This window comes from Euleptes europaea, chromosome 2 (assembly GCF_029931775.1).
Source record: "Euleptes europaea isolate rEulEur1 chromosome 2, rEulEur1.hap1, whole genome shotgun sequence".
NCBI classification, from domain to species: Eukaryota; Metazoa; Chordata; class Lepidosauria; order Squamata; family Sphaerodactylidae; genus Euleptes; species Euleptes europaea.
This window is the reverse complement of record NC_079313.1, coordinates 25,220,463-25,235,994: the sequence shown is the minus strand read 5'-3', so window position 1 is coordinate 25,235,994 and position 15,532 is coordinate 25,220,463. Positions and strand designations below refer to the sequence as shown.

The following is a 15,532-nucleotide window of genomic DNA, read 5'->3' as shown; positions in this document are numbered from 1 at the left end:
ACCTTGCCTCCTGTGTCAGCCATTTTGTGGTTGCACCCACCACCCTGTGTCAGCTTTCCAAAGATACCTGCAGACTTTAAATGATCAGGGACCGTGCCTAACCACCCTAATCTAGGAGGGCTTTGTATTGGCCTCCCAGTCGCTCCTTCTAATCTCTTACAGGAGAAGATGCAAAACTATTTTTTTATTGTTCTAGAAGGCATTTTACTATTGAGATTGCTATTCTGAACTATTTTTTAATTGTATTTTGAAGAGCTGCACGACCACATCTGGATGTAGATGCCTCCTTTTACTTGCTAAAATAGTAATGTAATCAAAACACCTTTAATGTAATACCAGCAGCATTTCTCCTGTGCCTCCTTGTCATGGATACTATCTAATGGGTGCTGAACAATCACAAAGCAATGGACACAAGTCTGTTGTATGCTTATTGTATGCTTCTGGGGCTATTTTTGCCTTTTCCATGGTTGAGTTTGAAGTGCTGTGGAAACTGGGAAAACTGGTTTGACCTGAAACCATGATAGAACGCAGAACAAATTTTTGCACTGTGGGCAGTGAAATACTGTCTTAATAGCTTGGAATTGTATGTGCTTTTCCTTAATGGCCTGTATGTTGTTTTATTTTTCCACCAAGCTATGGAGTGTGGACACATCGGTGCCATTAAGTCTATATGAAATTTACTCCTTGCTTTACACCTGAAATGTCATTTGGTATTACATAGGCTTCTGTTTGATGGGCCATAGTGATAATAAAATGCTTTTACAGTCCTATCTTGATGTAATGAGGTCATTGTTTCATACACAGCTACAAAGCCATTGGTATGAAAACTGCAGTTGAATGGAGCTTGTACTGAAGTTGTGCCTTTGCCTTAACCCAAAGAATCTTGTTGTCATTTAGCTGAAAACCCACATCCCACCTTGACAGGTATATAGCAAATGGCATCATGTCAAGCTGAGAATAAATGGTGATTTTAGGACAGTAAAAGAAAATGCCTGGTCGAGTTAAGATGCTTGAGATCATTGATAAAAGCTCAGAGTGAAGGAAACACACCATGAATCACCCCCATGGGCTACTAATGTAGTATCATTGCAGTATGCTAATGTAAAGCAGTAGCATTTAATTGAAATGCTAAGAAGAAGTGATTAGTTGAGCTGAGTTGCCACCAATATGCAGATGATACTCAGCCCTGTCTTGTGGTTGCAGCAGGTCCCAGGGAAATTGTGGAAACCATAAATAGTGCCTGGAGGTAGGGATGGGTACCATGAAAAAGATTGGTATTTTTCAGATGTTGATATCAGGGATACCAAAAAATATCGGTATTCAGGTTTATTCAGGTCCTAAATAACTAGTTTAGTGATGGGAGCTGTTGTATTTTCCCCCTGAGACTCCAATATTTTTTGGCTCCTTTATTCCCTATGGAGAATCTCTCCAGGGGGCTGGAGCGGCTGTTTTTTAAGCAAATAGTACCAAAATTGCAGCAGAGCTGATGGGACCTGTGCACTAACACCCCCCCCCCCAGTTTCAGTTGGACCTCCAAGAGGCCCAGTTTTATGGGCCCCTGAACAAGGTGTCCCCAGCCATCTTCCATTGTTTCTGGGGGGCGGGATTCCATGCTTTCTCCAGGGCAAAAAATAGCTCAAGACACAAGAGCAAGCAAAGCAACCACTGGCCAAAAGCCTCCCAATGGAAACAGAACCAAGAAGCCCAACACAATCATTATCTCAGGAGAGAATCGAAGCCAGCTTTATTTAACAAGGAGGGATGTACTAAAATGAACTACAATGTTGCCCATTGGGAAGAATGGGAGATGCTGGAATGCCTGTTGGATATAATGGGAGCCAGGAATGCCAATTGACATTTGTGGGTTCCATTGAAATACATTACAGCACACAAAAGTTGTATTGAAAATATGGATTGGATTTACAGTGAGGATCTCTGGGCCCAGCTAGATTGCTCAGCATGGTGTAGTGGTTAAGAGCATTGGTTTGAAGTGGTGGACTCTGATCTGGAGAACCGGGTTTGATTCCCCATTCCTCCACATGAGCGGTGGAGGCATATCTGGTGAACTGGATTTGTTTCCTCACTCCTACACATGAAGCCAGCTGGGTGACCTTGGGCTAGTCACACTCAGTCCCACCTACCTCACAGGGTGTCTGTTGTGGGGAGGGGAAGGGAAGGTGATTTATTCTCCCTTAAGTGGTAAAGAAAGTCAGCATATGAAAACCAACTCTTCTTCTCAGGGACTGGAATGACAGCCCCCAGTGTGGAAGGACAGTCCCTAGGAATAGCAGAAGTGTTCTGCAACTTGAATGACAGGCCCCAGAGTGGAATGATGGCGCTGAGGAATAGAATCAGTGCTCAGGGACTGGAATGACAGGCTTCAGAGTGGAATGATAGTCACTGGAACCAGATACACTGCTATGGGACTGGAATTCCCAGAGCAGCTTATCTGGTTCCAGGGACCATCAATCTACTCTGGGGGTTGTCCAGGCCCAGAGCAGTTTATCTGGTTCCAGGGACTGTCATTCCACTCTAGAGGCACCTGCAGTTTATCTGGTTCCAGGGACTGTCATTCCCCTCCAGAGGCACCTGGTTTGCCACTGTGTGAACAGACTGCTGGACTTGATGGGCCTTGGTCTGATCCAGCATGGTTTTTCTTATGTTCTTATGTTATTCCAGTTGTAGAAAATAACTTCTACTTTCAGGGACCATCGTTCCACTTTGGGGAGCGTCATTACAGTCTTAGAGCAGTCTATCTGGGCTCAGAGACTGTCATTCTAAATCTGTTCTGCATTTTCATTGCCACTTTCGTGTGCTATAGTAATTTCAATGAAGCCCATGCAAGCCAATTGGTATTCCTGGCTCCCATTATATCCAATGGTCATTTCATCATCTCCCATTGTTGTCAGTGGGCAATCCTGACATTTGTTTTAGTACATACCCCAATGTCGAACCAGAGAATCCAACTCAAACTAACTTGAACAACAAACTCAATGTTGCAAGGCTAAGAACCAATTTCAAAGTACAGAATTCAAGCTGATACCAAGACCTGGCAAGAAGACAGTGACACAGACACACAGTAAAATGAAAGAAAAAATCCCAGATACCATCTGGAAACCTAAATATGTCTGGAAAATACTGCTAAGATATTTTTCAGATATTTATTCATTTCAGAAATATCCAAATGCACATCCCTACCTGGAGGCACTTTTGGGATGGATAAGGGCTAACAAGCTGAAAGTTAATCCCAACAAAATAGAGGTGCTCCTAGTGGGAGGGAAGGTTTAACCCAGGAACTGGGATGTTTCCTGTTCTGGATGGGGTTGCACTCCCCTAAAGAAGTGGATTCATGGCCCACAATTTGGACTGCCCAAAAGCTGCTGTTGGTACAGAATGCTACTGACTGGAGTGGGTCATAGGGACCATATCACTTCAGCCTTATTCCATCTACGCTGGCTCCCAGTTTCTTCCCTGGCCCAATTCAAAGTGCTGGTGTAGACATTTAAATCCATATATGGCTTGGGGCCAGCGTACCCAAATGACTTATGAACCTACATCATCTTCAGAGGCCCTGATTTAGGTGCTCCCATCATCTGAGGCAGCTTCAGAAAGAGCCTTCTCAGTTGTGGTGCCAAATCTTTGGAAATTCCTTCCCCAGGGAGATTCGTCTGTTTCCCTCTATTGTTGTCTTTTACCAGCAGGTGAAGACTTTTTTGTTTTGCTTGGCATGCACTCACTAAATTTAATTAGTCATCCTCCCTGTTTGTGGGTGTATATGGTTTATTTATTTTAAATATTTTTGTGTGCGTGTGTACATTTTAAATGCTTTTTAAATATTTGAAATGTTTTAGTGTCAGTGTTCACCACCTTGTGGACCCCGAATTGGGTGGAAAGGCAGGATAGAAATGTTTTAAATAAATAGTTATCATGTATTCGGTAAGTTATTGTGCAGAGAAATGCTGGAAATGTTTAGAAGGGAGTCTGTGTAAGGTCAGAAAAAATATAATAACTTCCCTGGAATGCACCTTTTATAAAGAGCGTGTCCTCCCTGCCCAGCGTTGTAAAATATTGTTATTGATAATATTGGGGCAAGGGATTTCTGAGATCCTCCTTCACGATATTCAAGTATGTAATTATTCCTACCTCCTGCATTCTCTCCTAGGAGACCACGCATCTTAAGCTGGCTGGAGGGTGTATAGGGTTGGTGATTAACAGTGCATTTCCCCCACTGAATAAGCCCGAGTAGTACTTTAAGTAGACCTTGTTAGGATTGTTCTCTAAACATGGGAGTGGAGATAAATGCTCTGGGCAAGAATACAGGGCTTTTCTGCATTAGTATTATGTATTCTGGTTTTCTGTATTAGTGAGCACGGTCACTGGTTAAAACACATGGGCAAATGGTGTCAGCTTTAAATTCACAAAAGCCTATTTAAATGCATGTGGCTAGGATCATTGGAAGAAAGATTATTCTAAATCCTGACTCCTAATACCTTACATGATTCTTAAGACTTGGATGCTGACACTTTTTAAGTGGGGAGGGGAGGATCTGGCATTCCTCACCTTTATCCTTTGCCTCTGTCACAGACTGAGGTGTCTTTCTAACTAAAAGAGAAGCCTGAAGGTTGCTGTAGCACGTTTGCTGCTTAAATGTAATTTCATCCCTCCCTGGCAGCCACAGCCTGGCAAGAAGTGTGGGATCACGGGAAGTCCCATTCCTTACCTCCTCCTACAACAGGTGCCTTTGTCTGTTCACCTCACATAAGCGCATTATCTCCTGCCCACAGTGAGTCACACTGAGAGAGAAAGCTGCAAAGGCAGGAAGAACCGCTTTCACTTATAGCAGCCGTTTTTTACAAGGAAGTTGACGCCAGACTGCAGGGGGAAATGTTTGTTGAAGAGGTTCCCAGGATCTGATAAAGTTTTTTAAAAAAACAGAGCGAAGGCTTTACAATATGAGGTAGGAATTTTATCCACTGACATCCAAGAAGAATGGCTTGTTGTATTTACTCTTTAGAGCTGAGCTACCTCTGCCGGGAAAACCAGTAAAGCTACCCAGCCTCAGAAGCAGAAAACTGCATTCATGCAAGTTTCAAATCAAATTGATTTTTCTTCATACATTGCAGGTTATATTTTACCTGCATATTTGTTCAGAAGCTGTTGTAATCACAAAGATTTGTTCAGGTTTTGAATTTCGCCTGCCTTAAGCCTATTAAAATTCTCTGCTGTTTCCTAGCAATAACATGTCCTTTTACCCTTCCCTTATTAAAGTGGACTTTTTTTCATCTTAAATGCTGTGGCTGTGACCAACTTCCCTGTTCAACGGTCCTCCTACTGTTGAAAATATACATGTAATCTTCTAGAGCGAGACACAAGGAAAACAGGGAAAGAGAAGAGGAAAGTTGATGATAACTGTATTTTATTCTAAAAAACAAGTATGTGGGCAATGTGTGAACAACAGCTTGCACTAGGAAATGCCAAAGGATTTTTGCAGCATCGGAAATGTACCCTTATGTGTGATAAATGCATGCTTCTGTCATTTTATACATCTTGAATCTGCTGTTGCTGAAACAAAATGTTATAGAAAAAGATAAAATATGTACTGTATGTGAGATGAGAACATCATTTTGGATTGTTGTTGTTTTGGTTCTTTGTTAATCCAAGAAGATTGCCTTTCAATGTGAAGGTGAATTTATAATTTATGGTGAACTTGGGAGACTTAAATTTTTACATCATTTTGCAAGTCTTCGGAGAACTGTAGTTCAAAATACTCATGTTTTTCAGACCTGCCATTTTTTTTGCTCAACTCTTACTATTGATAAAGTTACTGTTAGTAGTAACTTTGTCACTTTATGACATTTTAGTAGTCTTACATTACCTGGATTCACACGCCTGCAAATGATAATTTGGATTCCTATTCTTCTGATTCTTGAACAAGAATGTACATTTTGCTTTAAGCAAGCGTTACTTGGATAAGACTTCATCCTGAAATGTGATCTTGCTTTTTCGACTAATGAGGAAAATAGTAATTATAATCGTACAGCTACGTGAGATAGTTTTCAGACGGCGATCACAAAGACTGATGAAGCCACCATATTTCTATTTTATGTCAGTATAACTCCAAGAAAAAAGAAAAAAGCTCCCAGGCAGAGCAAAACTGCCAGAGAAGCAGCATTTTTCCTTGGATGTCTGATAAGATCTTCTGAAACATTCCAAGAATGGCAGAATTTTTTTGTTCCTTCTGTGGAAATCCTTAAAGCATGTCTGTGTAAGAAATTTAGACTTCTCCACTGAAAACATTTTTTTACTTGTGGCGAAAAACAGCATTTCAAAAAATATAGTGTTATGGGAAATACAAAAGAATTTTCTGTTATGAACTGAATGTTTCAAATGGACACATCACTGCTTTTTTTTTTTACAGTTTCATATTGGTAGAAGACTTCTAAATTGAAGACTACCATACTGAATAGTTTCTATATTTTCTGAACATATGAACAGGTGTTTAAATTGGACTTCTGCAAAGATCAGAGAGACTCCCAGAGGAAAGCAGCACACAGAAGCAGATCTGGTTGGCTGCTGTATGTGTGTGTGTGTGTTTTTCCTCTATTCCTTCTGTGACACTCCACCCACTTAGTCTCTTCAGGTGGGTGTGAGCAACCGGCACAGAGCTGAGCTATTTCTCTGCCGTTGAATGCTGAACCTGTTGCTGGCCACTGCTAGCAGAGAGCGTGCCGACAAAATGATGGAAGAAATTTCCATTGTGGTGGCCTACGACTCCCATGTTTTTAGCCAGCTGTATGATGAAGACTTTCTGGCCAGCTTGGTGGCAATCAGCAAACCCAAATGTGTGGTAGGTGTCCAGTTTGTGAAATACTGTTGACTCCAGTTTATTGTTAATGTCTATAGGGAAGGTGTTTCTCCTTGCTCTGCCTTCTTTAGCCCTCACTGACTTGATGTGGTTCCCCATGTCTATTGCTATGACACTCTCACAAATATTACTCTCTCATGCACCAGTGAGAATAATTCTATGTGGCCCATTGCTATTTCCTGGAGGGCTGGTTTGCTCAACCTTGGAATTGCTACACTAAACAAACTTTGACGCCTTAAGGCAGCTGTTTGTGTCTGTGGCTGGCTTTGCTTAACTTGTAGAACTAGTAAGCTCAAGTCGCCACTTTATCTAACATCCCCACCCACACTGTTATGTTTTATTTAGAATTTATGTTTATAGAAGTGAGGAGAAAGGCAGTGTGAGCATCGGCAGTTACATAGTCTTCAGTTCATTAGGGATGAAAACTCACACAAAAAAGGATGGTTTTGGAATGAGAAGGTAGCTTTCGTGTGTAATACTTGGTATTTCATAGGATCAAATACAGGCTAGCTATTGTGCTACTTGCACGAGAGCTGAGTAGCTTAATCCTGGGGAATTTTAATTCTCAATTTATCCTCACAAACCTGGTGTAAAATGGTATAATCCGGTGCAATCCAGAATCAAAGTATATTCCATTTGAAAGCTTTTATTGCTATGTCAGCTCCAGTGTATACAGATATCTAAGGTATGGACCTCTAGTTCTTCTGTTGAGCACTGACATAGCCCGTACACTCCCTAAACAAATATTATACAGTACTTGAGTACATAGTGTCCACAAGTATAGTTTATTTTGAATTCTTTCCTTCCTGAAGGGATAAAACAGGATACAACAAGTGTTGACAGGGCATTTTGGGTCTCTTTGTGTTTCTCTCAATGTCTCGTACTTTTGCACTGCACCAACACTGATTTGTGAATGAATCCCTCTAACACAGGGCTGTCCACTGATGGGCTGCGTTGTGGCCTCCTGGGTAGTCATTGTAGTTGAGCTTCCACACCAGTCAACAAGCCATTCAACATTTGCATGCAATTTTACTGTTTACATTCTTGTTCTGGGAGAGTGTGCTTCTATTGATAAGTATATTATAAGAACAATGTGAAACACATTTAAAAACGAAGTTCACAAAATATGTCATTTTTTAATGCTGTTGCCTTAATCCCCCCTTCTTCCCCAGATCAACCTCACCTGCAGTAACTTCTACTTCTCCCCCCCCTTCACCTCAGAAGAGCCCTTAATTTTTATCCATTTTCTCTAATAGGATGGCTGTGCTTATTTAATTCCTCTTCAACCCTGCAAAGCTTATGTTACCTGTTCTCTATTCATATAAATCTACTTGCACCATACAGACATCACAACTTTCTCCCCAAGCCCCCTTCCCGCACCTGTGAAGAAAGTAAAGGTATATTTTCTCAAACTGCTGTTTAAATTGTGCTTTAAGCAATGTCACGAAGACCCTTGGGTGATGAGGAACAATAATGCATAATCACCCTTCCTTTTTTGGGGAGAGGATCCTAGAGATGGACACTGAGGGGTGACCATGCCCAGCCAGCAGAAGCAAAGCATCAGTTTTGGTCTATTGTCACAGATAAATGACTGGCTAGATTTCTGTCTCGCCCCCATCAACCTGCCCTTATTACAAAAGCCCTAAATAATTCTTGTGTGTGTGAAAGACAGGGTTGTCCCAGTGCATCAGAACTGTCAAATTACTCTGATTTATGTTGAAATTGTGATTCAGACCTAAAGCCTCATACCTGCTCATCTGTTAAAGGCTTTTGGTTTTATGGTTGATTTATGTTGGGCGTTAGTTTTGTCTCTTGGAATCATATTAGTTTTGGATAATAAGAAGACCTTGGTAGGAAAGGCTGTATTATGAGAGAGAGAAGACTGCAATTTTTACAGTACTTGTGTATGTGTGTGAAGTGCCGTCAAGTCGCAGCCGACTTATGGCAACCCCTTTTGGGGTTTTCATGGCAAGAGACTAACAGAGGTGGTTTGCCAGTGCCTTCCTCTGCACAGCAACCCCGGTATTCCTTGGTGGTCTCCCATCCAAATACTAACCAGGGCTGTTTACACTACTTAGACTAATAAAATATGTAGTTGAAAAATCTTAGAATTTTAGACTAATAAAATATGAAGTGGAAAAATCTTAGAATCTTAGCAATTATGGAAAAAAATTTAAACTAAGAGAAGCAAGAACACAAGTTATTTCCTTGATACAATTTCCATTTAGTTAAGTTTCAATGAGAACATCAGCGTGGGTCCAACTTTACTAAAACAGAAATAGATATAATACAATATTTATACAAAAGAGAAATAGATTAGTAATATAATAGCATTTATTGTGCTTTAGAATGTTGAAGCAATATTTCGGTACTCCTCAACAATCCTAAGAGAGGTTGGTTGTATTATCCTCATTTTGTGATATGGTTGCAAGCACGTTAATTGTCTAAGGCTGCCTAATGTGTTTGTGGCTGAAAAGAGATTTGGAGATTTTCTGGCTCATAGCTTGCATCTTTGCTGCTTCACTACATCTGCTGGATATAGTTTTCAATGATGATGAAGTGATGTGCCTTTCTGTCTATTAAAAATTGCGTAAAATATCAAAACATCAGGCAATCTAATCTTCCTTTGCCCATAGTCCAAAAAAGATGAATAATTTTTATTTTCCCTGAAACATTTCTGAAGATGCTGGAAAAATAGCGAGCCTTCCCATTCTTAATTTGCAGAATATTTTTTCAATAGCAAAAACAAACAGTCCGGATGGCTTTACAAGGGTGGGGTGCAATTGAAAGTACAATTATGCAAGATCATCTGAGAAACCTATGCAAGATCATCCCTATTATCTTGCTTCAGTACAAGTGGGTTGTTGTTTTTTTAAACTATAGGAGTCATGTGCAGAATCTTGTGCTGGCTTATGAGTTCCCATATCTTTGTAAAGGGAAGTAATGATGGGAGGGCTTTTCATCTTCTATACAGTATTTTATTGGAATATGTTCAAAGATTACATGATTGTTTTCATCTTCTCTGTATAGAGACAAACATATTAATACTCAATTAGAAATTTCACTTGACTCCACTCCACAATGGCCCCCAGGAACATCTTATGAAGTCAAACAACTAATTATTCAGCTAAAGAGTGGCAAAGCCCTGGGTAATGATTTCACCCCTCCTGACTTATTAAAATCGAATGCTGATTGGTGGGCCCCAGTTTTAGCTGAGTTGTTCACTTGCATTGATCAAACAGCCCAAATTCCTCAGGACTGGGGCATGGCCATAATAGTCCTTATCTTTAAGAAGGGCTGCAAAACAGACTCATCCAATTACAGACCTATCAGCCTTTTAAAAATAGTCAGTAAACTATATGCCAAACACCTCTGTCTTAAATTATGTGATTGGCTAGACCAAGATGATTATTATCAACGTTTGGCTAAAAGTACACCTTCATCCAACAGGTTTAATGTCTTTCCTCCTTCTACTCATCCCGCAATCTACTTGGAGTGAAGAGATAGTTAAAACATTCACGTTAGGCATAGACCCTGAACAATTATTGGAACTAGGATTCAGGAGGGCGAAAGCATTAATCCACCAATGCCTTACCGTTATTGAGATACAAAATGAGACCTATTCATACAGGAAATTAAAGTCATGGGCTGGAATCTCTGCTGCTCCATATTTAGCAACTATCACCTTTTCCAAGTATCGATGGGCCTTTCTAGAGCCCGATTTAATGCTTTCCCTTTGGCCCTGCTCAGCGGAAGATTTCAATGCTGGCCCACAGTTATGCCCCTGCAATGCTAATGAGATTGAGTCAATCGAACATATAGTATTGAATTGTGAATTTTACCAGTAGAATTAAAGGTAAAGGTCCCCTGTGCAAGCACCGGGTCATTCCTGACCTATGGGGTGATGTCACATCCCGACATTTACGCGGCAGACTTTGTTTACGGTATGGTTTGCCAGTGCCTTCCCCAGTCAGCTTCCCTTTACCCCCAGCAAGCTGGGTCTTCATTTGACCGACCTCAGAAGGATGGAAGGCTGAGTCAACCTAGAGCCGGCTACCTGAAACCGACTTCTGTTGGGATCGAACTCAGGTCGTGAGCAGAGCTTTTGACTGCAGTACTGCAGCTTACCACTCTGCGCCACGGGGCTCTTTTACCAGTAGAATTAGGACTTGCCTAATTCTGTAATGGAGAACGAGGAATGTGACATTTATGAATAAACACAAAACTACTTTTGCCCATTTGTCAGTTGAACTTCAAAAAGGAAAAGTTTGTTTCAGATTTGAGATAGATTTGCTCTGAGCTGGAGGTTGGCAAGCAGAAGTTCCCATATTCTGACATCTAGATCGCACACTGGTGGCCATAGTCTCAAGCTGTTAGTCCTCTCTTTTGCACTTTTTCATAGAAATTAAGTCACAAAAGAGGTGATTTTCTTCCCAACAGAGACTCAAAGTGTTTTATAGCATTGTTCTCCTTTCTTCGGTTTTACCTTTATAACAACCACCCTGTGAGGTTGCTTAGGCTGAGAGAGAACGATGGGCTGAAGCTCACCCAGAGAACTTTCAAGGCAGAGTGGGGATTCAAACCTCGGCCTCCCCTGATCCATATCAGACATGCTATTACTTGAAAGACATATGGGCTCTGTCTACGGCAGAGATGCCCAACCCTTAAAAGAATTCTTTCTTTAGAAACAAAAAAAGAACAAGGGAGAAAAAACTCAAAATCCAGCAGCTAAATATATTTTTGTAAAGGTATACATATAAAGTGGAATCAGAAAATACAACAATAATGGTGGCAGATCTACACACAAGTTTCTATAAAACATTTCCAACTTTCTATAAATAAGTCTATATTCCATATGTTCAAATATTAATGGAGTTCTAAGGTCCTCTGTCGTTTGATTTACCGGAGGTGGGCATTTATCTTTCCAGTGTTATAATACAAGTCTTTTAGCTGTAGTAAAGGCATGGGGGAGGGGAGGCATTTTCATTGACTGTCGGTTAGCCTCTGTGAGACTGGCAAATAGTTTAAAAGTACATAAGCATCCTTAAAAATCAATGAACATTCTAATCTAAAATTGATCTAATAACTTCTTCCCAGAAAAACCAAATGAATGGACACAGCAAAAGCATGTTTAAGGGACACATCCAGTGAGTTACAACACCAGCAGTTAGAGACTTTACTCAGTCCTTTGCTAGAGTCATTGAGAAAGTGGGACATAATGGCATCTGCCTTCTAGCCATGTAATACTGGGAAAGCAGAGTCCATTGATACTGCCCATTTTTTGATAATATTCGACATCAGTGTATAGTTCCAGCTTTGTCAACCATACCAGGAAGATCTGGACAATTTTATGCCTCCTTTCTTCGTTCTGACTCTTCCCAGGAGATACCTTATAAAGTTGCTAAATTTTGCCTGTGGGCATGCCGGGTATGAAAGTGGTTGACTAAGTCTTTCCAACTGTGCCTGGTTGATGGGGGAGGGCTTTATTCTTCTCTGTTTCCCTCTCAATTTATGTTTATTGTCTTATATTTGCCACATTATATATGTTTACTTTTATTTTTATTTTAACACATTTGTTAATCTTCTGGAGCTGATCTTGTATTGAAATACATTTTGATGTTGATGATGACAAATACTGTAGGTTTCCCCCCGGCATTGGCTCAATTAGTGTTTCCAGGAGCAAAGGGGACTCTTAAGACATTTAATGCCGCAGGGTCTTATTTAGATACCAACAGATGTTGCAGATGTTGCCATTCAACAGAAGTTGACAAGTCCTATCTAGACCTCAGCTGAGAAAATGACAAAAACTCATCATCATAGTCTATCAATTGGTCCAATGTAAAAATCCCCCCATTGGTCCAAGCCTTCAATACCCCCCCTGCATTTTTCGGTCTGGATTGGCCCATAATGTTCATTTAGAGATGCCCAACCTTGTTGCACATGTGGGCCCTCTTGGAATTTTGAGAACAGGTAGTGGGTGAATCCACAAAATGGCTGCCATGGGGAGGAGTCAAATCACAAAGCACTGGAAGGTTGTACAGAATATCAAGATGTTCTAAGGCAACCATGCTGCGTTGACAGAGGCAGCTTCTTCCACTTGAGTTTTCCATGCAGACACAAAGTTGATGCCTCTTGGACAGTTATGAAGTATCTCCTACTCCAGTGAAATAGAGGGAAGCTAGAATTGGCTCTTTACTTTGAGGAAGAAGTAAGTGGGTGTCAAGAAATGCACTGGTGCCATGGGGCCCGCAGGTACCACATTGATAGGGTTACCAGGTCCCTCTTCGCCACCGGCAGGAAGTTTTTGGGGCAGAGCCTGAGGAGGGTGGGGTTTGGGGAGGGGAGGGACTTCAATTAGGGTTGCCAACTGCCAGGTAGTAGCAGGAGATCTCCTGCTAATTCAACTGATCTCCAGCCGATAGAGATCAGATCACCTGGAGAAAAATGGCCGCTTTGGCAATTGAACTCTATGGCATTGAAGTCCCTCCCCTCCCCAAACCCCTCCCTCTTCAGGCTCCACCCCCAAAATCTCCCTGGCAACCCTAACTTCAATGCCATAGAGTCCAGTTGCCAAAGCAGCCATTTTCTCCAGGTGAACTGATTTCTATCATCTGGAGATCAGTTGTAATAGCAGGAGATCTCCAGCTAGTAACTGGGAGTTGGCAACCCTACACATTGTGGAGGGCAGGTCTGTGTAGTAAGTACTGGTTGTTAAATATTGCATAATAAATACAATCTTCTGCTAACTATTAATTCTAGATAAAGATAATGCTGGTTTGAACAATGTTGTTAAGAAAGAAGTAGGTTACAAGTTTCCCTGAAGCCAATTTTCCTGTAGAAAAACAATAAAACTTTCTTTACAGTCTTTCATACTCTTGTTACTAATTACTGTCTTATCTGCTTTAGAGTAATAGCGCTAACATTGTGTAAATTCAGTCTTAGATTCAGTGCTCCTGGCACTATGAGAATAAATGTTGCACATTGTGATTCCGTTTCTTGGTAGCAAGCTTATTAAGTAATTAATCTCTCAAATACTAACTTCAGCTAAGAAAAATATCAGTTTATGATCTTCCCATTTCATGAGGTGCTCTTTAGAACAGATCTAGCATGCCTGTGCTGAGAGCAAGAAATACTTGCTTCCAGCTGCTGTCTGTGTGTCATGTGCTTGTGTGGCACCCAGCTTCCTTTACAATGCAGCCAATGCCGGATTTACCAATAGGCTTCGCAGGCTGAAGCCTAGGGCCTCAAAATCTAGGGGACCTCTGGTCAAGGTGTATCTTTTTGACACTGTCATAGGCCTTTTCTTACACATGCTGTCATAACGCACTGTAGTCTCTAAACAAAAGGTTTGCAAAGTTCAGTTATCACAAAAGTTTTTTACAGTGTTAATTTTAACATTTATGCTCCCCCATCTCTATATATTTAACAATAACATGTTATGTCCTTTAGAGGAGGAATTGTGAATTGCAGAATTTTAAACACCTGTCATCATCCTCGGATATTGATGACAGCAATGAGAGATGCAGAGACGATCTAAAAAACCCAAGCAGAATGGCTTGTAAGGCATAAATACAATTCCTGGGATCTCCTGTTCTGTTGTGAAAGGGATTCCCATTGTGTCAAGTAACGTGTGCTTTGTGATGTTGAAGAGAGTAATCTCTGCTACGAAACATTAAAATGTAGTCTTTGTTTTCAAGACACCAAAATGTCAGTTTTATACAGTGACCGTCATCACTCTTTATCTTACCCATTCAGGAAATTATAAACACAAATGCCTGTTCCAGTGTTATTTTTTGAAACAGATTTTTTTCATTAAACCAGTGTTTCTTGCACTTCTGAACTTCTGCATTTTTGAGCTTTATTTCAGCCTCCCTCTGTCACTCAAAGTAAAATGTAAATTATGTTTAAAAAATCTGTCTAATAACAACAAAAGTTGATTGCCTTATATATTCCCTACACTTAATACCAGTGGCAACTGCTGATTCATAAATGGCAAGGAAGGAGAAATTGACCAAGAGTGAGTGATGTGCAGGGTTTAGAGCGGTGGTGCTCATTCCACAGCTTCTGGAGAGCCACCTTTGCGATTGCCATCTACCAAAATAGCCACATGACAACTGTATGCCACCCCACCACACACACACATTCAATAAGACACTGCCTTTAGTCCAAGTGAGAAAGGCGGACTATAAATAACATAAATAATAAATTAATGTAAGTTTTAATATTAAATGTATAGCTGTAACCTTTTTAGTTACTGGAATATCTCTGTGCATGCAGGGGGGGGGGCTCTCCCTTCCACTATTGATCCACAGCCAGCCTTTGTGTATTTGGAGTGAGGAGAAGGGCTGGCGGGTCAGATTGATGACGCAAAACAGCATGCAGGCTTTCAGGTTCTCAAGAAAACTATCAGGCTGGATGTTGAAAGATAAGCTTCCTTATGTTCAAAGTGTCCTTCAAGTTGAACTCTAGTGTTGCAAGAATGGGGTGGTTGAAACCTCTCTCTGTTCTAAGTGCCAACCCCATCAACCAATAGCCTTGCCCGCTTTCCAGTGGGTTGGAAAGTTGGAAATCAAAGCCCTGCTCTGCTCTGCAGCTCATGTTGGGCCAGTCAGACTCCTTCAACCTTATTATACAGGATTGTTGTGAGAGCAAACTGGGGTGTTGGGG

At 41.0% G+C, this 15,532-nt stretch overlaps 1 protein-coding gene across 2 annotated transcripts in view; it reads left to right on the top strand.

Annotated features, from left to right (window-relative positions):
• RABGAP1L (RAB GTPase activating protein 1 like) overlaps window positions 1–15,532 on the top strand; it is a 196,453-nt gene that overhangs the window by 147,033 nt on the left and 33,888 nt on the right. Inside the window, exon 1 of one of the 2 annotated variants that reach the window (XM_056867418.1) lies at window positions 6,677–6,847. The exons of the other annotated variant lie outside the window; for it this stretch is intronic. Coding sequence (XP_056723396.1) covers window positions 6,689–6,847 — 159 coding nt within the window. The 5' untranslated portion in view covers window positions 6,677–6,688. Of the gene's footprint in view, window positions 1–6,676; window positions 6,848–15,532 lie in introns of those variants that run through there. 2 annotated transcript variants of the gene reach the window in all.